The sequence below is a fragment of the Dichomitus squalens genome, assembly GCF_000275845.1.
Source record: "Dichomitus squalens LYAD-421 SS1 unplaced genomic scaffold DICSQscaffold_56, whole genome shotgun sequence".
NCBI lineage: Eukaryota > Fungi > Basidiomycota > Agaricomycetes > Polyporales > Polyporaceae > Dichomitus > Dichomitus squalens.
In genome coordinates, this window is record NW_006766938.1 from 58,684 (window position 1) to 79,995 (window position 21,312).

The 21,312-nt window shown below is 54.9% G+C and overlaps 8 protein-coding genes across 8 annotated transcripts; 5 read left to right on the forward strand and 3 right to left on the reverse strand.

Moving 5' to 3' along the window:
• Positions 1–1,012: 1,012 nt before the first annotated feature.
• DICSQDRAFT_69617 (cytochrome P450) lies at positions 1,013–3,348 on the forward strand (the record flags this gene model as incomplete). Its single annotated transcript, XM_007369808.1, has 14 exons — positions 1,013–1,136; positions 1,188–1,285; positions 1,338–1,429; positions 1,488–1,531; positions 1,595–1,692; positions 1,745–1,914; positions 1,977–2,215; positions 2,269–2,335; positions 2,385–2,579; positions 2,631–2,660; positions 2,715–2,948; positions 3,016–3,048; positions 3,106–3,134; positions 3,185–3,348. The coding sequence occupies 14 exons, from the start codon at positions 1,013–1,015 to the stop codon at positions 3,346–3,348; spliced, it is 1,617 nt and encodes a 538-aa protein (XP_007369870.1).
• A 1,789-nt stretch (positions 3,349–5,137) lies between these two features.
• DICSQDRAFT_157394 (uncharacterized protein) lies at positions 5,138–7,558 on the reverse strand. The gene is made up of 16 exons (XM_007369809.1): positions 7,401–7,558; positions 7,281–7,333; positions 7,204–7,220; positions 7,086–7,151; positions 6,783–6,812; positions 6,706–6,735; positions 6,569–6,648; positions 6,493–6,522; positions 6,432–6,442; positions 6,253–6,377; positions 6,173–6,195; positions 6,010–6,115; positions 5,949–5,956; positions 5,829–5,892; positions 5,736–5,763; positions 5,138–5,670 (listed from the first exon to the last, which is right to left on the reverse strand). The coding sequence occupies exons 1-16, from the start codon at positions 7,465–7,467 to the stop codon at positions 5,245–5,247; spliced, it is 1,164 nt and encodes a 387-aa protein (XP_007369871.1). The 5' UTR covers positions 7,468–7,558; the 3' UTR covers positions 5,138–5,244.
• Positions 7,559–8,100: 542 nt separating this feature from the next.
• Positions 8,101–9,587, reverse strand: DICSQDRAFT_149825 (uncharacterized protein; the record flags this gene model as incomplete). The annotated part of the gene is made up of 10 exons (XM_007369810.1): positions 8,101–8,126; positions 8,252–8,315; positions 8,400–8,528; positions 8,717–8,787; positions 8,859–8,991; positions 9,054–9,077; positions 9,143–9,144; positions 9,208–9,319; positions 9,387–9,475; positions 9,530–9,587. The coding sequence occupies 10 exons, from the start codon at positions 9,585–9,587 to the stop codon at positions 8,101–8,103; spliced, it is 708 nt and encodes a 235-aa protein (XP_007369872.1).
• A 988-nt stretch (positions 9,588–10,575) lies between these two features.
• Positions 10,576–11,139, reverse strand: DICSQDRAFT_69622 (DNA-directed RNA polymerase II; the record flags this gene model as incomplete). The annotated part of the gene is made up of 3 exons (XM_007369811.1): positions 10,576–10,861; positions 10,931–11,020; positions 11,087–11,139. 3 exons carry the CDS (start codon positions 11,137–11,139, stop codon positions 10,576–10,578), a joined length of 429 nt encoding a protein of 142 aa, XP_007369873.1.
• Positions 11,140–11,540: 401 nt separating this feature from the next.
• Positions 11,541–12,596, forward strand: DICSQDRAFT_111815 (60S ribosomal protein L27a). The gene is made up of 4 exons (XM_007369812.1): positions 11,541–11,850; positions 11,975–12,193; positions 12,332–12,385; positions 12,447–12,596. Exons 1-4 carry the CDS (start codon positions 11,726–11,728, stop codon positions 12,490–12,492), a joined length of 444 nt encoding a protein of 147 aa, XP_007369874.1. The 5' UTR covers positions 11,541–11,725; the 3' UTR covers positions 12,493–12,596.
• Positions 12,597–13,211: 615 nt separating this feature from the next.
• Positions 13,212–16,106, forward strand: DICSQDRAFT_163437 (uncharacterized protein). Its single transcript, XM_007369813.1, has 5 exons — positions 13,212–13,271; positions 13,372–13,700; positions 14,173–14,946; positions 15,003–15,486; positions 15,555–16,106. The coding sequence occupies exons 1-5, from the start codon at positions 13,250–13,252 to the stop codon at positions 15,803–15,805; spliced, it is 1,860 nt and encodes a 619-aa protein (XP_007369875.1). The 5' UTR covers positions 13,212–13,249; the 3' UTR covers positions 15,806–16,106.
• Positions 16,107–16,216: 110 nt separating this feature from the next.
• Positions 16,217–17,891, forward strand: DICSQDRAFT_111820 (uncharacterized protein). Its single transcript, XM_007369814.1, has 7 exons — positions 16,217–16,609; positions 16,673–16,731; positions 16,794–16,890; positions 16,970–17,101; positions 17,161–17,267; positions 17,330–17,424; positions 17,479–17,891. Exons 1-7 carry the CDS (start codon positions 16,469–16,471, stop codon positions 17,553–17,555), a joined length of 708 nt encoding a protein of 235 aa, XP_007369876.1. The 5' UTR covers positions 16,217–16,468; the 3' UTR covers positions 17,556–17,891.
• A 56-nt stretch (positions 17,892–17,947) lies between these two features.
• DICSQDRAFT_69561 (Pkinase-domain-containing protein) lies at positions 17,948–20,844 on the forward strand (the record flags this gene model as incomplete). Its single annotated transcript, XM_007369815.1, has 4 exons — positions 17,948–18,856; positions 18,907–19,740; positions 19,861–20,203; positions 20,261–20,844. The coding sequence occupies 4 exons, from the start codon at positions 17,948–17,950 to the stop codon at positions 20,842–20,844; spliced, it is 2,670 nt and encodes an 889-aa protein (XP_007369877.1).
• Between the last annotated feature and the right edge of the window lie 468 nt (positions 20,845–21,312).

Consider the following 21,312-nt stretch of genomic DNA (forward strand, 5'->3'; position numbering starts at 1 on the left):
CCTAATGTATCGTAGTGGTTGACTAGAAGCATATGCAATAGGCTTGGTACGGACGAGCATCAGCCCTCGTCATCGTCGTCCTAATCATCGGCATTTGGGTAGGCAAAGTTTCAGCAGCCTTGCAACTACGCGATATTTCAGCGCTCAGCCTTCGTCGCTTCCTTTGCGATATTGATGCACCGCTCTACCGTTCAAACGGGATGCATGTGCCATTCGAGGGATCCTCAATTTCAACATTCATCGTAGGTCGCTTCCTGGTAGATGGCGACGAAGAAGGTAACGTAAACTCGATAAGGCGTACACGTTGCTGATGGAACTTACCTGTTTGGAGCAGTGCTTTGAATGTACGGGGTTTACCGTTCTCGACGGATGTAGAGTATGGCTGACGATCCACCTTACAAGGACGGAGTTGAGCTTCCCTCGCAGCGGAGATGGCTTTGTCTGCGAGAATTCCGCGGATCGGAGAGGGGATAGTCCGCGGGATGCAAAGCTCAGGGGAGCAGCCAAATCCGTCCCATCTTCCTGGACCACACGGGCGTCAGATGACAGCGCATGTTCAGTCCCGGTAACAGAAGTCCGCGAACGTAGCGAGCACCGGTCCCGACGAGCGTTGAAGTATGAATGACTTCGCAAGACACTCAATTACGCTCAACTGCTCATCAAAACGTGGACAAGTGTCATTCACATTCTCAGTGTCAGAAGTTCGCCGGCCTGAGGTAAGCCATCATGCGCGCGTGGAGGCGATTCAGGCTCCGGATGTGTACAGCTTGATTATAATACAGGACGGCAATCTTGCAGAATTTCTATTCGTGGCTATGGAATGTTCTGTTGGACGTTTCTCTTGCTACAATCGGGAGCATCGGCGGTGTTCCTTGCAGGTGGTGGTGAGTTTACCATTCCGATCGGGCGGCGAGCGCAACATAAAGACCCGCTCCGTGTCTCACAGGATACTTGCTATCTATCCTCAGCTGCCCCGTCCGTGCTTTAATCATCTCCCCGTACGAGTGTCATCATGCTTGTCCAGGTCGTTCTATTGGGCGCTTTTGCCTGGGCACTATGGCAGATCATCCGACCATTCATTGTGAAGTCGGCTTGGGACGTTGTTCCAGGACCTCCACCGAAATCATTTGTCTCCGGTCAGCCTCTCTCTATTGACCGGTCCCTAGCTGTTCTGAATGCATCACCAGGCAATCTCGAGCAGCTCTTCGACAGAGATGCATGGGGTTTCCACGACGAAGTCGCACAGAACTATGGACCCGTCGTGAAGATCAACGCTGTGCTGGGTGTGAGTTGTGCAGCCCATCTTTCCCTCCTAACTCACTCTCCAGTTGGAATAGGGCAAATGGCTCTACGTCTTCGATCCTACGGCGCTGCGCAGCATCGTCTTGAAGGAGAAGGGAACGTTTGATCAGATTCCATGGTTGATCCAGTGAGTCCCTTGCACCCCTATCTTGCCACTCGCAAATCTCATTTAGAGCGTAACGCAGGAGTACTCGCCTATTACTTGGGCCAGGCATCCTTGGTGTGTTGGGTAGGCTCGCAAATTTTCGGTGTTGCTTTTGCCGATGCCGTGAGACTGATAGGCTTTGCCTAGGCGAGGCACACCGCCGTCAGCGCAAAATGCTGACGCCGGTCTTTTCCGATGCCAACCTTCGAGTGTTAACACCCGTCTTCTATGATGTGGCTCATCGGGTACGTTGGGTGCTGTGATATTGCAGGAGACACCCACCTTATAGAAGGCTAGCTCGTACAAGGTATCTCGAGGACTGTGCTTGACTCCCCTCGCAGTGTGGATATGTTGGACTGGATGGGACGCGCTGCTCTGGAAATTATCGGGAAAGCAGGCATGGGACACTCGTTCGACCCCCTCACATCAGACGGCTCTTCGGATCCGTATACCAAGGCGGCAAAGACGTACTTGTGCGTCTAAACGGCGTCTATTCATCCGACAGTTCAAGTTGCTGATGCGAATATAGACCCCTGTCATTCACGCCTGCCATGGTAGCCATGAGGCAAGCGAGCCCCATCTTGACTAGCATGGGCCCTGCACGGCTGCGCCGTTGGATCGTTGATCTTCTCCCCATCCCCCAAGTGCAGCAGCTCAAGGACGTGGTCGATGTTCTGCATGATACTTCCCTTCGCATCATCGACGAGAAAAAAGCTGCACTTCAGCGAGGTGATACAGCTCAGGGGAAAGATATCATAGGCATCCTACGTGGGCTGAATATCGTTTCGCAAGCGACGCTGACATCAATGAACTCCATACAGTGAAGGCGAATATGGCGGCTGCAGCGGAAGAGAGGCTACCGGACGAGCAAATCATTGGCCAGATGTCGTACGTATATCATGGTTCCCTTGCTCTGCTTCGCTGACTCGGAATATAGCATTTTACTCTTCGCAGCAACGGACACCACCTCTCACCTGATGGCGCAGGTACTACAGCTTCTTGCAGAACACCCTGACGTCCAACAAAAGGTCCGCGCGGAGATCTTCGTATCTGGTGATGGACAAGACGTGGCGTACGACCAGTTGCAAGCACTCCCTTACCTGGATGCTGTCTGCAAGGAAACATTGCGACTGTAAGTCCGCTGCGATTCAGGGTTAAGTGCCACCAATCACCGATTGCTCAGGTATCCCCCGACCCCGATTGTGCTGCGCGAGTGAGCATCCCCATTGTTCTCTGACAAGAGCAGGCAACTAATAATTCTATGCAGGGCATGCCAGGACTCGACCCTGACTCTGTCAGAGCCCATGCGCGGTGCCGACGGTTCAACGATCGAAAACGTCTTCGTTCCCAAAGGTAGCAATGTTCTTATCGGAGTCAGAGCTTGCAATCGTAACAAAGCGCTCTGGGGCGACGACGCCGAGGAGTGGAAACCGGAGCGCTGGTTGAAGCCCTTACCCAAGGCTGTAGAAGCTGCCAGCATTCCAGGAGTTTACTCGCACCTGTGCGTTCATACGATGAATGTACCTGGAATGGGAATCTTAGAGTACTCACCAATGCATTCGTTACAGAATGACTTTCGTGGGCGGGGCGAGGTCGTGCATGTACGTGTCAAACTGTCTTCGGTGGCTTCCCAATTAACCACATAATCGTTGATCTAGAGGATTCAAGTTTGCACAGATCGAGATGAGTGCGTATTTCGTACTGGTCTAGGCTTCTTTGATGCTGACACCGCTCCAGAGGTCATTTTATCCACGCTCCTCGCCAACTTCACCTTCGAACTCTCCGAGAAGCCGATCTTCTGGAATGTGTCGGCCATCACGTTCCCGAGTGTCGGCAAAGAGAGCGAGAAGCCTGAGATGTGGCTGAAAGTCGGGAGGTATCAACGCAACGACCTTGAGTGACGGCAGACGTACAATACCTTAGCTGGTTCGTATCCCGGGGCCCCGGATTGGTGTTTTATATGATCATATTCCATAGGGAGCAAGAGCCTCTATGTGGTGACTTCTGGCCTCTCCTATGACAACCCACAGCAGCAGTCTCGCGATAAGTCACGTTCGGCGTTCCTGGCGAGCTAGCTTAACGACGGGCTAACCTCAAAAGCAGAATTTAATATCAGCTCATTCCGCGTTATACCGTTGCCCGCAGTACCTGACGTACACCTGGGTTTTCTGGGCTGATTACCAATCACACTAGCGCCAACTCTTTCGCGCACGAGTGGACCCAGGACTGTTCAATACCAATGTCGCTGCAAGGACCCTGATCCTGCCCGTCGGTTGCAACTAGCTATCGACGATTCCCGATTGCAAAACTTTGATCGCGGTGGCTGTGGTCCTCCATTCGTCATAGAATATTCACATGAACATCTGCGTTCGTGCCTCTTGGTCGATGTAATCTCGCCGCGGACGAGAGCCCGATCGGGGAGAACTAGCGCCCTGTCAAGTTCCGCCGGCAAGTACTACATACTAGTATGTAGCTTGGCAACGCCAAGTCATGCGTCAGTGTTTGCAGTGTGATCTCGAATAACCAGCGGCGAGGGAGGTCCCGATAGTGTGCACATCAGCTATACTAGTGTGACCCCGGAAACTACGGCCCATAACGTATATCGTGAATATCTCTCCCCCATCCTCTCTGATACGTTTCAGACTTTGCACACTTCATTCGCATCCTAGATAGTACATACTTGTGAAACATTAAGCCAATCGGTGGAGGTTTGCATTGAGCATCGCGGAATTACACGTCTGACCCCAGAAGCTACGGAAAGGCGCCCAGAAATTGTCACGGATGGTCACGGTGCCGAAGACTGCCGATTCGAACACCGCTGTTATCAGTCGTTTGATAGCGATGTTGGCTGAGGCAACACTGTCGAGGCGCTCAGATTACAGCGATGTGCAGAATGATACGGAAAACGCATTTCGCGCGAGACCGGCGCTCAGAGAGACGCCAGACGGTCACGGGACTCAAACACTGACCGCTGTGACTTTGTTACTCATTGTGACAGAGGTGTGACACTTGGCCCTGAAGCACAAATGCGAGTTCTCTTCATTGGGCAAGTTAGTTATTGCTTCATGAGACATAGATTATGCCTTATATGTTATAATAATTTTTGATATGCTCCTCTATCTGCTATTATGAGCCTTGGGGGACCATCCTGAAGGGCTACTGTGACCAGGATAGCGCTCGGTGTCCGGCTCTTTCCTGGTGTCCGACAGCCCGGCACAGCGTTTGGGTCTCCGAGCGCCCAACAGGCGCTGGCTCACAAAAAATGCGTTTTCCGTATCATTCTGCACATCGCTGTAAACGTCAGCTGTATTTCGGTCAGTGGCTGAATGTCACGCCCTCGAGACCTCTTCCCATCCTTTGAATACCACAACTCGGAATGCTTCGGAAACTGAACAAGAAACTTCATTGAACATTTTCAGAACACTTCGCAAAGTTAGAGAAAGATCGGCCCTGCAGATCTTTTTGTGGCAACTCACCAAGGTCAGTAAACCCTGGAAACCCTACTCAGATTGACTTGTATCGGAAGCAAATCCCTTCCGATTTCCTTCGTTCCTTTTGAAGCCAATAATTAGGAAGTACATTGTCTCATGTGTAACCTGTGCACCCTTTTTGACAGGGGAATGCGAGAACTGGAGGCGCGTCAGTAGCTTCTGGGGTCACACTAGTAGGTGTAATGGATGATACATGCATGTTGATTATAATTTACTGTATGCAGAATGAGTGGCATGGTCTAAAAATCCGGGCCAAAGCTATGATACACGAAAATCTCCCTCCGTCCGCGACATATCTGGATGGCGCTAGGGATTCCAACGCTGCAGCCACGGCAAGCCACCGGAATCAGGATCGTCCGAAACACGCCCTCTACTCCTACTGCGTTCCACATGTATTTCCCGGACGCTGTCGGGAAAGACAACGTTCCAATCCCTTGTGTAACTTAAAGCTGAGGTCCCTTCCTGTGATTCCTCGCTGTATGACGTCAGAACAAGAGACGTGCGGCGGGGGACGAGTTCGATCGCTTCGACGTTGACCTGTACGGATGACCGTACGCGGGACGCGCTGGAAACACGTGGAGGGAGCGAAGGTGTGTCATCGCCGAGAGAGGACGAATCTGAAGTGCTGAAACCAGCCTGGATGTGTGGGATGCCGACAGAGACCGTATAGGTCATCTCCAAGCGTTGCCGGCGGGCGGCGATTTTACGGATACTCAGAAGAAGGTGACTTCCCTGTCATGAAATGACGCGGTGAATATCAATGCAGCAAAGATTGCAGTAACATGGAAGTCACGCACGGAGTATGAAAAGACCGCAGGCATCCACCTACAAGATGATACCAGATAGCGGACGTGAGGTAGCGTCGGGTAACTCCACACATGAATACTTACACAACCACCGGCGTCGCCGCAGCGGGCCACAGAACTTCGCCGATAGTGACGAAAAGAGTAAATACTTGGCGATGCAACTTCAGCGTTTTGTCATTCACTTGCTGCGCCAAGAGCACTTACGGAGGACGCTACAGCACACGTGTAAGCAGGGTACATGTTACACGAGGACCTATATACTGACATTGCGAAATAGAGGCTGCTGTCGCGAAAGAGTTGGTAGATGAGCGGCGCGTTGTCCAAAGGGCTGTATGAGATACACTTGATAGCATTCAGCACAAAGAGTATCGCTGTAACCCCCGCAATCTGTTAGCGCATAGTGTCAGTGTCTGCAATAGTTGTCTCACTCTCGAATACGGTGATGGGGACCCTGCGCCGCAGAGTTCATCAGCGGCTTCCGTGGCTTCCGAGCAGGCATTCTACGCACCAAGCAAGCACGTACATGACGTCGGTTCTATCAAGGAGACATCCTCTGACAAGCACAGCTGGAGGGAACTCGGCTAGATGGTGAGTGATGTACGGAATGGACGCCATGTTGAGCCATAACGAGAACTAGGTTCGCCGTCAATCACACATCAAATTAGGTGTGACGAGGCACGAGCGCACCGCCATCTCCACTATGATTCTCGTTAGCCCCGGCGTTTCGCACTGACTCCGAACAACGCACCCAAGAACGCAAATCCCAACAGGAAGCGCACTACGAGACGTCAGAAACGAACCGTAGCTAAGTGGACAGCGAATACCTCTTCTAGAATTGCCATACAGCGCGTCTATCCGGAGCATTAAGCTCAATTCCACGCTCAGGATCAACATGAGCAAAAAGCTTAAAACAGAAAGTGGTCAGTAGCTGAATATCTGGCCATTGACAGCTCGTGCGCACCCGAAGCTAATCATGAGGTAGTCGAAGCAGCTGATGAAGCATGGGTATCGGGTGCCTGAGCATAACGGGATACTCACAAAATTGGCACCACATTAGTGGAGAGAACACTATAAGGTGCCGATCAGTGTTCGGGCTTCGAGTCAAACCGACACAGAAGAAGGAATGGGGTATAAGAAGCCCCAGCATAATCGCTTCCAAGGGCATCCCACAACACAAGCTTAATATCTTCACGTAATGGCTGACTTAGCCCGTGCTAATCTGAGAATAAGAACTCGCGGGCGCGCAGACCTCTGTCCGCCAGAGCGCAGGTGGGTTTCACAGGGACAAGTCGCGACCCTCGCAAATGTAGGGGAGTGGGGATTGGGTGACATACAACTCACAATTGTCCGAGCAAGCCCAGATACCTGGATATGAAGTACAAGTACTTCGGAAAGGTATTGGCAGAACTGAATCACTCCCAATTAGGAGGAGCGGATACCTCAGACGCTACACACATACCCCCAAACGTACTCCACCTGGAAGAGGTGAAGATTCCGTGAGTGGCTATTAGCGTACAAGGAGAGCTATCCTCTCACCTCCTCGTCCAGAGTCGTGCTCAGATCCCAGAACAAGAATGCGGTGCACGCAACTAAGAAGGGGCGGTTAGGTTTACTCTGGTCGGGCAAATGTGAATTGAACTGAATATAGACACACACTCTGGTGTACTCGTTGTGTGTGAGCGAAATGCGCGAGGTAGAGCAGTTCGGCACTAGTATCACTCATGTGCTTGAACCAGTGCTTCCGGAGTGACAGCGGGGTCCGGAGAAGCTGAAGAACAACGTCTCATACGGACGACAGACGAGGGAGGTGGGGGGAAGAAAAGAAGTGGGAGGGCTGTTGAGACAGGTTGCCAACCTGCCAGTAAGTATGCTGGCGAGAGACGGCGCCATCTATCCGGTTGAGTTGGGCATTCTCGCATGTCATGTCCCGAGCGCCGAGCGCCGCTGGGCGGCAGATGCGAAGTACTTGCCCTTGTATGGTAACATTCTGTTTACACGCAATCAGAATAAGTAATTTCCGCAGCCGCCTCTCTATATCAGCTCTGATCTCACCCGGCAGATCGGATCGTCCTTATACTCAACGCCTGACATACCCGCCGTGTTTCGCACTATGTATGACACGTATGGGCTCTTATGGACTACGAGACGCATCCTGACCTACGCCACTCTCACCACCTGACAGCATACGAACCCAATGTGCAACGGGTAGTACTGACGTGGATGAGGCGGCGATTCCAGTACTGCACATGCCTTCTTGACAGGTGGTAGACATCGAATGCTTGTGTACATGAGTGCAGCGGATGTTCCTTGCTACATGCCACTTCTAGAAACACCATCCTACGATGATCATTCCTGCTTAACCGCTCCAGACCGCCGGTCCAGCTGAGTAGTTGCAACAGATCGATGCAACGACATTGTTTCGACAGGACAGTATCGAGTCGCAGAAAACCGCCAACCGTCAGCATCCCAAGGAAGCGATTGTACGAAGCCACTATGCAGAGACTTACGGGCCGTGTATCCAGGATAGTCCTCCGGTAAGTTGTAGATGTTGATCAAGATGCCCGGTTCGTACTGAACCATTCGAGCAAGGTGGTCAAGCAACGTCAGCTCCCACTACGCCCGCGATTGGGTGCACTTGAACAGCAAGCTACTCACGCCCGTGTAGACACCAGGGATGGAAACGAGCGGTCCAGGTGTGCCATCACCGCCATTTACGACGTTAACCTGGGCGCAGCTGACGTAAAACTGAGCGCCCCCGTAGGTCGAGGCGACGTGCAGGGCAATCTACAACGTGAGGACCCGTCAGTATGCTCTTGTCAGCCATTCTCCGAGACGCCACCGCCCTCGATACGGTGACACGACCTGTCATTGCTCAGGGCAAGGGGGTATCATACCGATGCCGCCGGACGCGAGCGGTGGCCGCTCCGTGAGCTAGCCGTTGGCATCGCTTCGAGGTGAACCCTTTCACATACCTGCTCTGCGCGAATGAGGTACTGGCCGCTGGGCAGGTTCTTCGGGATTGTGAAAGTGAACTGGTCGCTAGCTGACAGACCCAGGAAGCACAAGTGAGCACTGCGTCTGCTAAAGTGACGATGTGTCCGATTGCAGGCTTACTTTCGAGGGGGAAGGAGAGCTGTCCATTCTCAAAGGTAGGTAGGTCCTCCCAAACCTTGAACCAGGTCTGACCGGTGCCCGCCTCAGGGCTGTTGGCCGCGGGAGAGGCAGGGCTCATATACACGTCGAAGTACTGTCACCGGCAAAAATAACGTAAGCTTTCGGTTGTATTCATCTCCGCTTGGCTGAACATACACCTGGATGGTAGAAGTCGTCGTTCTGTCGAGCACGCCCGTGTCAATCATTCAATGTCAATAATTCCGCTTATGATTGTCGCGTCTTACCGCTGCGCAGAGCGTCTGCGTAAGTGATTCGTGCCGTATGACAGGAGACAACAGGATTAGCTCACCTTTAAAGCCGATAGTGGAGCCGGCTTCCACGGTCGCGATGCTAGTCTGACCGGGGGTGCCGTCCATGTCGAGCTCATAGCAGCGGAACTCTGTCGAGTTGACGTCCGTGATCTACACGTGGAGCCACGATCAGTGAAGGTCCTCATCCCTCCAGGAGATGGGAGTCAGGGTCGCGTACCGGCGCGTTGGAGTAGTGGTTCTCTGTCTCGCGGACGTACAGCCAATCAGCGAAGGTAGTCCCGTTTGCGATGAGGTCGGGGATAGTGTCTGTCCAAATAAGCATGGGTCAGCTACGACAACCAACGGACAATATCTGCTCACAGTGAGCTGCGACGAGCTGAGCGGAGAAGACCGCGAGGGCTGCGAAGATAGCCTTCATTGTAAAGTCAGAGGTTGAGAGCCTGGAGTCGGCCCTCACCACGAGGTAAGTTATATACTCCAAGTGCAGTGCAGTTTTCTGCCGGTGGTCGTCGTAGGAGGATAAACCGACTGATACATCGTCGCCCTCCATGTCGTCCCCAGAAGGGACGTACAAGATCCTGGGTATATCCGAGGATACCGTACGGCTGCTCAGCTGTTCTGCGCATCCGCAGCATAGCTATCATGTCAACCACATTCAGGACTGCCTACGAAAATAGCACGACGCAGGCGTTGTGCGGTAGGGAGGCGTGCCCCTCGAATTCCGAAGCACGATGACGACAACAGCGTCTCTCCTTTCGACGATCATAGTGCCCCTCGTGGACGTCGCGGACCCATGCCGTGCACACAACACAAAACATCGGCACGGAAAGAACATACCAGAACACCGCAAAGAGCACAGGTATGCAGAAGCCGACGATAATGATAGCCTTCTCTCGCGGTGCCGAGCACAGAATAGAGGCGGTATGACCTGGCGATTCCGAGATACATCCGCCGTTCAGACGACAGTTTGCCCGTCGCATGGAGCACGAGAATAGACAGAGGAATGTCATGTTGAGCTGTATAGGGGGCTATAAATAGATGCTCAACGAGAGACTCCGTGACATAGCGATTGCCAGCAGAGAAAATACCTGAGGATGGCACTCTGTGTTGCGGCGCTGACGGCATCCGTTCGGAAAGACTCGTCATGTTACGCTCCCTTTTTGCTATCACCGGGAAGCAAAGATCCCTTGTACTCAACCCAGCTTGTGGGTATACAAGGGCGTGGTAGCAATGTGGTCACGGTAGGCATAGGACCAGAGCGTTCGGGCTAACACTCCAAGCAAACGAGAGAATGAGAGCTGCAACATAACCATTGCAACAACAGGACTAGAATACAAGCATTAGCTCCAGGATATGATACAAATCCGCACCTGCCACCTTCTCTCGACCGCTCTCCAGGCCCCACCCTAACCCAAATCTACGTACGATCCGCCACTCTCCCACTGCGCTCCCGAGGTTGGCACGCCATATGCGTCCTCCTGCACGCCACCCTCAACGTTGTTCATCGTGAATTCGCGCTTGAACTTGCTCTCAAGCGTCGCGACCATACCGATGAGATCCGTGCACGCCTTCTCGAGGATCGCGGCAGGGGTGATGCTACCGTCCGTCTGGATCTTCAGGAGGAAATGGGGTTGGAGAGGGTGGGGGGCCTTGTAGCCAGCAAAGAGGACGCTCGGGTAGCCGAGGAGTTGTCTGAGACGGAGGATGCGACGACGTTAGCTATTCATGAACCAGAGATTCTACGAGAGGGAAGGGGCGTACGAGCGTAGGAGGTTCGCAAGTGTGTGGTCCTGCTTCACGATCTTGATTGTCGCGGCATTAGGGATTTTGGTGTCCTCAGTCACCTCTACACTGTTGGATTTGAGCAAGCGTGGTGAGCTCGACGGCTCAGGGGGACTCTGATGAGAAATCACGCACGACTTCTCCCCTTCATCAAGAACGTATAGCTCGTATCGATTGATGGCATTCATGACGACTAACTACGGACAGAGTGGTAAATGGAGGGGGCCGAGAGCGGGATTCTCCTACGTGGGTAGACAAAATGTCAGCGAGCTGCAGTCTTGCAAACGTAAACTTGCACCAAGTAGGAGTCAGGACACATTTTGGGATCATGGAGATTCATCGACAATAAATATGGAGACTTCTATGAAGCCAGCATCATCCAAACCCAAGCAGAAAGCGTACTCACCAGCTGATCCACTTTACAACGAGAGTGAGCAAGCGCAAAGCATACGCGCACTTTCTGGGAGCCTTTCTTCGCGACATACGCATCGGCGTCTGATGAGCCAAACACAGCCAAGCACCCAGCCACCCGCCAGGAAATCCTAACGTGCAAGCAAGGCCCCGTCGTATACGCCCTCAACTCCCGCCTCCCTCAAGGTAAGTGCACGTCCATCTCAGGCTCAAGACCGTTCCCGCTGGATCCTGCTGCTCTCGTGCTTCCCCTTGGATATGATTTTGCTCGCGTTTGGACGGACTTCGACGGTGGATTGGTCTTGGGGCGGACAGATGGACTTGGACAGGATCAGGCGCTGACGACTTTGCGTGCCGTAGAAAATGCCGACGCGGTTCTCCAACACTCGCAAGCACCGTGGCCACGTCTCGGCCGGTCACGGTCGTGTAGGAAAGCACCGCAAGCACCCCGGAGGTCGCGGTCTCGCTGGTGGCCAGCACCACCACAGGTGCGTCCTCAGATATCACCTATCCCATCGTCCCAAGACTCATACATGCTCTCCCCCTCTCCCGTGGAATCACACCCTGCTCCATGCGATCTTAATCTTCCGATGCGTTATTCAACACCAATAGGACGAACTTCGACAAGTACCACCCCGGTTACTTCGGTAAGGTTGGTATGCGCCGCTTCCACCTCACTCGCAACCTCCAATGGCGCCCAATCATCAATGTCGACAAGCTCTGGACGCTTGTGCCCGCAGAGGAGAAGGAGGGTCTCACTGAGAGCTCGGAGGTCGTCCCTGTGATCGACACCCTCCAGCACGGCTATGCTAAGGTTCTGGGTAACGGCCAGTGAGTATTAGATTCATATCGAGTGATGCGAGTGCGCGAGGGTAGGATTGCGCAGAGGCAAATGTCTTGCTGGATCGCGACCATCCTACGTGCCCGCTCACCATACACCCCGAACATTGCTCATGTCCGTTGCTACAGGCTGCCCAAGCTTCCCTTCATCCTAAAAGCCCGCTTCGTCTCGCGGAAGGCTGAGTGCGTATCGCGTCCTTGTCCTGTATCTGCTGGTGACTTACACGGTGCCTCCGAATTCTAGGGCAAAGATTAAGGAGGCGGGTGGTGTTGTCAAGCTCATCGCGTAGTTATGTATTTTGCTGCTGTCTTTTTACACTCCCCACGACTAGCTCTCCCATGCATATGATATGACACTGCAAGGCATTCTATGCAATTCATGCTGTATAAAAGCACCATATCTTGCATGTGTGATGTGATCGGCCAATGACCGGCCCACGCTCTCAGATATCGTCCCGTGCTGAGTTCTACACCAGAAGCTGAAGTTGTAAGTTCTCGCGCTAATGATGGACCCATCTTTATATCCTGCGAACGACGAGATGGCGACACCATGGCGGAGCATAAAATCTGGACGTTGGTCACCTTGACAGTGGGAGACTTTGGTCTCTGGCCAATGTCATTCCCGGACGTTTTGCAGCTGTCTACACATGGAGTACTGCGCTGCGCCTTCTGTACCGTTGTCTCACACGCCCACGATTGCGCAGTTTGCGAGTTGCCCGGAACGACGAGGACCAACGGACCCCGAAAACTCGAAGGCTCTCCGCCGAGATGCTTGCGGATATGCACGAGTGAGGATGCAGGTCGTCCTCGAATTGACGACAAGTTGGAGCCTCCTATGAGCTGAATATCTCGTATGTTCTTGTTTGATATTCTAGGTGCTTATGACTCGTGTGTTGCGGACGCGGGAGAAAGTGCCGGGGAATCGAGTCAATCCACTGACAAATGTGGAGATCTAAGATTAGACAGGATGCGGGGAGGGGCTGCTACACCTTCCGCGCCTCCAACCTCTCTCTCAGACTACATAGATCTCCCCCTTCGCCTCGTCGTATGGCCAGCTTTGCCGCCTGGTGTGCGTAACTGTTTTCATCTCGTCTCGACTCTGCTCCTCGAACTAACGGCTAGCGGCAACCGTCCCTTCCCGGACGCTCGCCGCCTCTGACTCTGCACAGACAACCATCAGTACTCGTCTTGGAACCGGGTTCGGAGCATCCACCAGCAGCCGTACATCGCCCGTGTGGATACAAACACCTCCCGCACCGCGACACGCATGGCATCCCAGAACCCCGTCGTCATCGACATGGGCACCCCGGCTCCCGCCCAGGGCCAGGGCACGGCGCAGGCCGCCGCAGCGACTGCGGGCAGCAAGGGCAACGACACCCTCTTCGGGCCCAACATCGGCGTGCTTGGCGGCGGCCCGGAGTGGACGGAGAGCCAGGACAAGAGCTCGGATGTGCTTACGCCCGAGATTGTGAAGGGCTGGATTGCGAAGAGCAAGGAGGTCAGTGTCTCCGTCCCTCCCGGGGTATGGGAATCTTGGTGTCAGCAGGCTCCGGCCGTCCCACACGACCGCCTTCCTATGCACATTGTGTCTCAGACATGGTGTTGTGCATTGTTCGCCTCAATGTCGGAATCTATGCATCCTGTGCCGCACATCCCGCCTTTGTGTTGTATCAGGAGCTCCTTGATACGCTGCGCACATCTGGGTTTCCCTGCCTTGATTCGAGCTTGGGACGTTTTCCTCGCACAGTCCACCGTGTACGCGTACGTGGGCTTCAGGACGACCGTCTGTTCCTGGTACCGCCTCGACCACAACGAATAGCCCGAGGTGTCCGCATGCTGCGCATGACTTCTGACATGTGTTATTTATGGTCGTGGATCACGTCTCAATTGTCCATTTTATGTCGTTACCAGTTGCCCATGGGCCTTCTGTTGTAATATCCCGACATGTTGCTCACATCTTGTCGTGACAGACCCACTACTCTACCACAACACTGCAAGCACTGGTGAACCTCAAGAGGCCAACTTTGCGACTATCACCCCTGGAAAATGATGCTTCTGAAGATGCCGACCATGTCGATTCCCAGCATCATCACGCCTTGGAGTTCGAGTATGACTGTGATGCGCCGAAATGTGCCATCCGCGTGCACGTCCACCTGTCCCCCAAGCACCCCCTAGCGGGCAAGCCCGACGTCTCCGGCCTCTCCAAGCTGCTCGTCTTCGAGACGATCACCGATGGCGGGTTCGGCAAGTTGCTCAAGCTCGAAGACGGGGCGATGCTCGAGCTGGGACGATTTGACCACAAGCGGGCATCGTCTCCATCGGCCGATGCTGCGCAGCCCTCCACCTCCACCGAGCCTGAGAAGGAGAAGTCATCGTCCCCGGCCGAGACGCCTGCGTCCGAAGCTCCTCATCAGCGCAAGAAGAGGTTCACGAACTTCCACTTCCGCAAGCGCCACCAAGACCGCAACGTCGCTGGGCCTGCGCTCGCCGTTCTGGATGCCGACGCCCAGCCTGCCCATGAAGAGGGCAAGTTTAAGGACGAGAAGGAGGAAGAGGAGGGCGTCCGGGTCACTATTCGGTTGAGTGCGGTGGACGAGAACGGGAACGACCTTCCGTCGCCCAACGAGCAGGTTACGTACCTGCATGTCGTCCGCTTTGGGGCGGCGCCCACTCCGGTGCAGGGCGCCGAGGAAGAAGAGGACAAGCGGCCGTGGGTTGTCAAGGTCGTCAAGCGTGAAGCTACGGTAGGTTGTCTTCGGGCCCTCCTCGTAGACGGCGTGTTCATCCCTGAATACTCTAGATCGGACTCCACACCTTCCACCTCCACGAGATCTATGGCCTTTCGGCTAACTCGACCACATCCTCCCAGCCTACCGCACCTCCCCCTACAGCTCAATTGGATACACACACCTACCCACCTACCGCACCTGCCACCACCACAGATGACGAGCCGTCGTCCGAGTGCCTCCTCTGCTTGTCGTCACCCCGCGAGGTCGTCCTGCTTCCATGTCGCCATCTTGTCGCGTGCCGCGACTGCGCGCTGAACATGATTGAATTCGGCGCTGGTGGTACCATAGTGCAGAACGAGAGCGAGACTACTCCGGTTGCTGAGGGCGCCGTCGCCGAGGGTGCCGCCACTGAGGGCGCCACAGAAGGCGCAGCGACGACCGGCAGCGACGGTGCAACCGCAACTCCCGCTCCCGCCTCTGCTATCCCCCCCGTTCAGGCAAGCCCTCGGCGGAAGCGCAAGGCCAAAGGCTGGTTCTGCCCCGTGTGCCGTCAACGTAAGCTTCCCATCTTCTTTCCCCGCCTTCTTTACCTGCTAATCTCCTGTCTACTTCCCTAATTCCAGCGTATACTTCTCTTCTCCGCATTACGACCACACCTCCCGAGAAAGACGAGCACCGCGGGTCGACCGACCTCGAAGACCACATCCCGCCTGCTGTCGCGGCCCCACCCGCGAGTGCACCTGCGGTCCCCCCTCCCGCTTCTGAGGCTGAGCAACGCAGGCTGAGAGGGATCTTCAGGAGTGTGTTTGGACGGTTGGGACCGCCGCAGCCGGATGTTGAGCGCGGGACGGCCCCGGCTGCGAACGCTACTTAGGCTGGTTGGCGTGCCGTTGACGTTGGCAGATCCCCTTGGACGTCACACTCGTGATGCTGATATGTCCGAATCCCTCTGTTCGGATGGAGGTGGATGTACGATATGATATGTGGTGGGCATCTCGTAGTCATCTGTTCGTAGTCTGCTGAAGTTGTATTCTTGTGCATTGGTCAAGTTCGGGGAGGTTTATGATCTGTATGCTCATACTCTTTGTTTGTCGTTTTTCGAAATTTCTAGTTGTTGTTTTTACGTTAGCTGGATTCAATACAATACTACTTTGTTTCTAAATCGTACTGACTCGCAACTTTCCGTTGAGCCGTTGAGACATGTTGTGTTACAGTGGGCGCTATTGAATGCCTGCGCGCAGTCGAACGAGACCGTCGACGTCCGCAACCTGTGCCGCGCCCTCTTCTACCACTTCTTCGAGTCCGTTCCGAAAGTCCACACGCTCCTTTACCTGCTACCCTGGCAGTTGTCGCTCTCATACGGGCTACAGCCAGACAAACGCGACCACTCAAAGCATCACTGCGCTTCGAGCCGTTCCACCTCCCCTCGGCAGCGCTTCCCCGCGTGGACCCTGCCTCGGCCACATATACATAGATCACTCGCTCCCGCATATCCTCGCTCAGCCCTTTCGTTCTCGCTTGAAGTTATCGAAGCTACATGTCGACGGACCCGTACCACGCGGTGCAGCAGGAGATCCAGTCGTCTCTGCAGACGGCGGCGACGCTCCGCGCGTCGTACCTCCGCATCCGCAGCACGGCGCGGGAGGATAGCGAAGAGCTCGTGTGGGCGCGGAATGAGGTGCGTAACTTCGCAATAGTGCGTGTGTGGGCGTGAGGAGTAATGACGGAGGGGTGCATATAGCTGAAGGCGACGCTTGCGGCTTTGGAAGCGGACTTGGAGGATCTGGAGGAGAGTGTGAAGTGAGTCTCCTACATTCCTCGGACTCCACATATTGATGAGAACTGATGTGGCGCTTGGACAGTGTTGTCGAGAGTACGGGAGCACGACTGTTTGGTCTGGAGGAGACTGAGGTCATCGAGCGGAGGCGGTACGTGAGCCATGTACGGCAGGAAATCGAGGTAGGTCTCGAGCTGTGGTGTGTTTCTTGCGTCGCGTTTGCACTGTTTTGCATCGTGTCTAATGCGAGGCGTGCGATAGAACATGCGCGCAGAGGTCGAGGGCGGTCGTCGGTCACGGCCTGCGTCCATGCTTGGTGCTTCGGCTCGCGCTGTGGAGTCGGGCGCAGAACACGAGGATAGCCAAGCGGAGTGGGCTCGACAGGAGCAACAGGTAGGTGGTTCTTGGGTTTTTCTGACTGAATTGTGCTGATGACGAGCATTGTTGTATAGCTCATGATACGGCAGCAGGACGAGACCATCGACACTATTGCTGGGACATTAAACACCATCCACGAGCAAGCTGGTTTGATGGGACGCGAGATCGTCGAACACAATGAGTGCGCATTTGCTCTGATTTTCTCATAACATATCGGTGCTCGCCTCTGACGTTACTTGTTAGAATGCTCGAGGATATTGAGCGGGGTGTCGACCGGTCGGAGGCGAAGCTCGGCTCAGCCATGAACAGGATGCGCAAGTTCATCCGCCAGACAGAGGGTATGTTTTTCTCTTCGCTTTCGCGTTGATGACCGTTGACTTCCTGGACCTTAGAAACAAAGTCTGGCTGGTGTATCATTTTCCTGATAATCGTCCTTTTGGCGTTGCTACTCGCTGTGATTTTGGTATGATCGGTGACAGGTATTGGTATTGCATCTATTATTGTACTCCTTGCATATTCTCTCTGGGACACTCGTTTGGGACACTTTCTATATGTACGATCCCTAACACTGATTATAGCATGTGGCGGAATGGTTAATCTACGCTAGTTTGTGTTGTCAGCCCACGTGGCTACGAGACAGCAAATTGTTTGGCCGTTGTTTGTCCAACCGGCAGCCTCCGCCGTGAAGGTCCTCGGCCGGTCGACGTTGGCTTTCTTCCTTACGCTCGGTCGTGCTGGTCGACGACGACGACAGCCGCCATCCCTGTCCGCCTTTGCAAGTGATACCTAGCACAGTTTCTACTTTACTATCCTTTTCAACTTCTCGTTTTCCACATCTCTAGCGTCCACTTCAAGCCCGCGATGGCCGAGTCTGTCGATAGTCCTCCCCGGGCGCCGCCGGTCAAGTATGCGACGCCCCTCGGCACTCGGTGGCAGAAGGAGAAAGCTGCCGCAGGATCGAACGCTTTCGAGTACCCAGATGACGCGAAGTACGTCGGTCCTTGGATCATAGGCGAGTGCGTCGGGAAGGGGGCCAGTGGCCATGTCAAGATCGCCAAGCACCGCCGGACTGGCCAGCTCGCCGCCATCAAGATCCTCCCCCTCCAGCCGTTCCTGTCCTCGCGCAACTCGGCGAACGCGCAGGCCAAGGCGGAGAAGCAACGCCTCGGTATCGACAGGGAGATCATCATGATGAAGCTCATGAACCATCCGAACATCATGCGCATATACGACGTCTACGAGGGCGATAAGGAACTCTACCTCATCCTCGAGTACGTCGAGGGCGGCGAGCTCTTCGACTTCCTCGTGAACCGCGGCCGGCTCCCGCCCCTCGAGGCGCTCGCGTACTTCAAGCAGATCGTCTATGGGCTCAACTATGCGCACACTTTCTCTATCATCCACCGTGATCTCAAGCCGGAGAACATCCTGATTCACTCTTTGAATCCGCCGCTCATCAAGATCGCTGACTGGGGCATGGCTGCTTTCGCTCCGCCCAGTCTGCAACTGGAAACTAGCTGTGGCAGCCCTCACTATGCGAGCCCGGAGATTGTCAATGGCCACAAGTACTGCGGGACTGCGACTGACATCTGGAGCTGCGGAGTCATCTTGTATGCTCTCTTGACTGGGCGCCTGCCTTTCGACGACAAGAACGTTCGCACTCTGTTGACCAAGGTCAAGACTGGGAAGTATGAGATGCCTGGCTTCGTCGACCCTATGGCGAAGGATCTTCTGTCTCGTATGCTCGTTGTGGACGTCAACCAGCGGATTTCTGTATGTATCGCGCTCGCTTCTGTACTGGTCATCCTGACTTTCCTTGACAGATGGCTGACATTCTGGCTCATCCTTGGCTCGAGGGCGTCACTCCTGGTATCACCTACGTCCCGGCGCCCCCTGTCTTTGAATTGGCTAGACCTCTTCCTTCTGCGCTGCATATCGACCGCGATCTCTTCGAGTCTCTTTGCGTCATCTGGGGCCGTCATGCTGATGTGGACGCTATCCAACGTGATCTTCTAAGCTCAGCTGGTCAAGGTACTCTTGCTAAGGCGTTCTACTTCTTGCTGCAGAAGCACCGCGAGATGACGATGCAGGAGCACGGCATCCTCATGGACATTGAGGAGGTTCTTAACACTCAAGGCAAGGTTGTCACCAAGCAATATGCTGCACCTCGCTCGAAGCCTGCTGGTCGTCGCTCACTGGAATCAGCCCTCTCTGGCCCGATTATCCCGGCGTCAAAGTATCTGCGTTCTGACCGCCCCGCTCCTGCTCCTCCTTCCCGTACTCCGTCGCCACCTCCGGCCGCAATCGCTGACATCAACAATGAACGTCCCGTTGGGCGATCCCGTCCGTCTTCGCCGTTGGGACCAAGGCCTCAGAAGTCGCGCCTGCCAGTCGGCAGGAATTCCGTGTCCAACACACCTGCTGTTGGGAGCCCTCCGTCCTCGTTCATTCCAAACCCGGACCACGCTCGTATCCGTTCCCAAACTGTTGGTTCTACAAATGAACCTCGAGAGAGGGCCTCAGCTCTTACTCCTCGCCTCCGTCAGCCTACGCCTCCGCAGCAACCGATTTCACTTGTCGAAGCTCTGCGTGATCGTTCGTCTGACAATCGCCAACGGTCGACGCGCGCACCTGAACGCATTCACTCGCCGGTCCCCGTCTCTGCTGCAGTTGCGCCCATGTCTCCCTTGTCGGATAGAACAGATGTCGGCGTGCATGGCCATCCCCAGGGCAGGGTGCCCTCTTACGGCGCCGCCGATGGTCCTCAACCGCCAGAGACTCGACGCAACTTTGGCCAGAACGCACCTATGCTGCAGCCTCGTATCCGGCGGCCCGAGCATCGTCCGTCTCTGGACGAGGCGCCTTCGCGTCGTCACGCGAACTGGTCTGCGCCGGAACATCGCGTTGACAACGGTTGGGCCAAAGCTCCAGGGTCTGAGAACAAGGAAAACAGGGCTGCGCCTGCCACCCGCCCTGTCCAGCATGATCCTGCGTGCCACTCCGGAGGGCTTGGCTTCGGACACTCTGTCCCGATGGCGAAGGAGATGGGGAATATGCTGTTCATTAACGAGTCGCCAACTAGCCAGCAGCATGGTGGCAAGAGGGAGAAGAAACACAGGCGTGAGTGATATACATCGGTGCGCTGCGGTCCTATGACGCTGACCACAACCTCTATAGCGCCTCCGCTCGACTTCAGCAATGCGGCTCCCCTCCAGAAACGGTCCACGTTCTCGATGGGCTCTCCGACCCGCGTGACCTCCCCCGGGCCTGCTTCGGCGCTCTCTCCAGGCGTCGGCGAGTTCAAGGGCTGGTTCTCGAATCTCTTCCACTGGCGCGTCCAGACGCTCTGCCTCTACTCCATCCTAGATGTTGCCACGACGCGCGCGGAGACCACACGGCTCCTTGAACACTTCGGCGTTCTGGTCTCGACCGAGGACAAGACCGGACTCTCCGTTCTCCTCTGCCGCGTCGACGAGGGGGCGCACACGCACGACGGGACGTCGCTCAGCGGCCAGAAGCAGGTCCGCTTCCGTGTCGAGTTCTCGTCATGCTCCGGCAGCGCTGGGGGCGTGTCGTCCCCGATCGGGGCGTTCCCGACCGCGTCGACGAGGAACAGGATGGCGGACAACGTCCCGGGCGCGGCGGGGTACGACACGATGATCGGAATTGCGCTAGAGAAGGGGAGCGTGTCAACGTTCAAGAACCTGTGTCAGCGCCTCCGGACGGAATGGCGGCTCGACGCGCTTGTCTCGCCCATGTAGAGCGTTACGCCGAGTATTGAGCAGACTTTCCTGCGTAAGTGGGATATGGGTCTGTCGGGGACTTGGAATCAGTGTTGCATGGTACGTGCGATCGTGTGTCGCATAGCCGCGGTCGCGTCAGGCGGGGTGTTTGTGGTGAGCAGGCCTGAGGCTATCTCGGAGAGGTGTTCGCGTTTGATGAAGGATGGGGCTTTGCGTACACTCGAGGCATCCGGCAGTCGTCTGTTCCTACAGACTGCCTTGGGAACTGCAGGGTTTCGCGGCGATTCGCCGAGTTCTGGTAATGACCGGTGGCGTTAGCGCACAGGTCTAACGACAATTTCTATTGACTTTGTCAACTTCTCGATTTTACATATCCATAGCGTCTTCACCAACGTCAGTACACCAGATAACTATCAACACACGCGACTAGCTAGACTTACGACTCAGACTTTTGGACTACTACCTTACAACACCTAATCTTGCATT

What these genes read in the sequence shown, in the direction of transcription:
- DICSQDRAFT_111815 (XM_007369812.1), top strand. Translation starts at nt 11,726, where the DNA reads ATGCCGACGCGGTTCTCCAACACTCGCAAGCACCGTGGCCACGTCTCG. An exon ending in AAGGTTCTGGGTAACGGCCA is followed by an intron (nt 12,194 to 12,331) that starts GTGAGTATTAGA and finishes CCGTTGCTACAG; the next exon opens with GCTGCCCAAGCTTCCCTTCA. An exon ending in TTCGTCTCGCGGAAGGCTGA is followed by an intron (nt 12,386 to 12,446) that starts GTGCGTATCGCG and finishes TCCGAATTCTAG; the next exon opens with GGCAAAGATTAAGGAGGCGG.
- DICSQDRAFT_157394 (XM_007369809.1), bottom strand. Translation starts at nt 7,467, where the DNA reads ATGAGTGATACTAGTGCCGAACTGCTCTACCTCGCGCATTTCGCTCAC. An exon ending in TACCTCATGATTAGCTTCGG is followed by an intron (nt 6,649 to 6,705) that starts GTGCGCACGAGC and finishes TTCTGTTTTAAG; the next exon opens with CTTTTTGCTCATGTTGATCC. An exon ending in GCGGCGACGCCGGTGGTTGT is followed by an intron (nt 5,764 to 5,828) that starts GTAAGTATTCAT and finishes ATCATCTTGTAG; the next exon opens with GTGGATGCCTGCGGTCTTTT.
- DICSQDRAFT_111820 (XM_007369814.1), top strand. Translation starts at nt 16,469, where the DNA reads ATGTCGACGGACCCGTACCACGCGGTGCAGCAGGAGATCCAGTCGTCT. An exon ending in TCGTGTGGGCGCGGAATGAG is followed by an intron (nt 16,610 to 16,672) that starts GTGCGTAACTTC and finishes GGGTGCATATAG; the next exon opens with CTGAAGGCGACGCTTGCGGC. An exon ending in GGGCTCGACAGGAGCAACAG is followed by an intron (nt 17,102 to 17,160) that starts GTAGGTGGTTCT and finishes ATTGTTGTATAG; the next exon opens with CTCATGATACGGCAGCAGGA.
- DICSQDRAFT_163437 (XM_007369813.1), top strand. Translation starts at nt 13,250, where the DNA reads ATGGCCAGCTTTGCCGCCTGGT. An exon ending in GGATTGCGAAGAGCAAGGAG is followed by an intron (nt 13,701 to 14,172) that starts GTCAGTGTCTCC and finishes TTGTCGTGACAG; the next exon opens with ACCCACTACTCTACCACAAC. An exon ending in TCGTCAAGCGTGAAGCTACG is followed by an intron (nt 14,947 to 15,002) that starts GTAGGTTGTCTT and finishes TGAATACTCTAG; the next exon opens with ATCGGACTCCACACCTTCCA.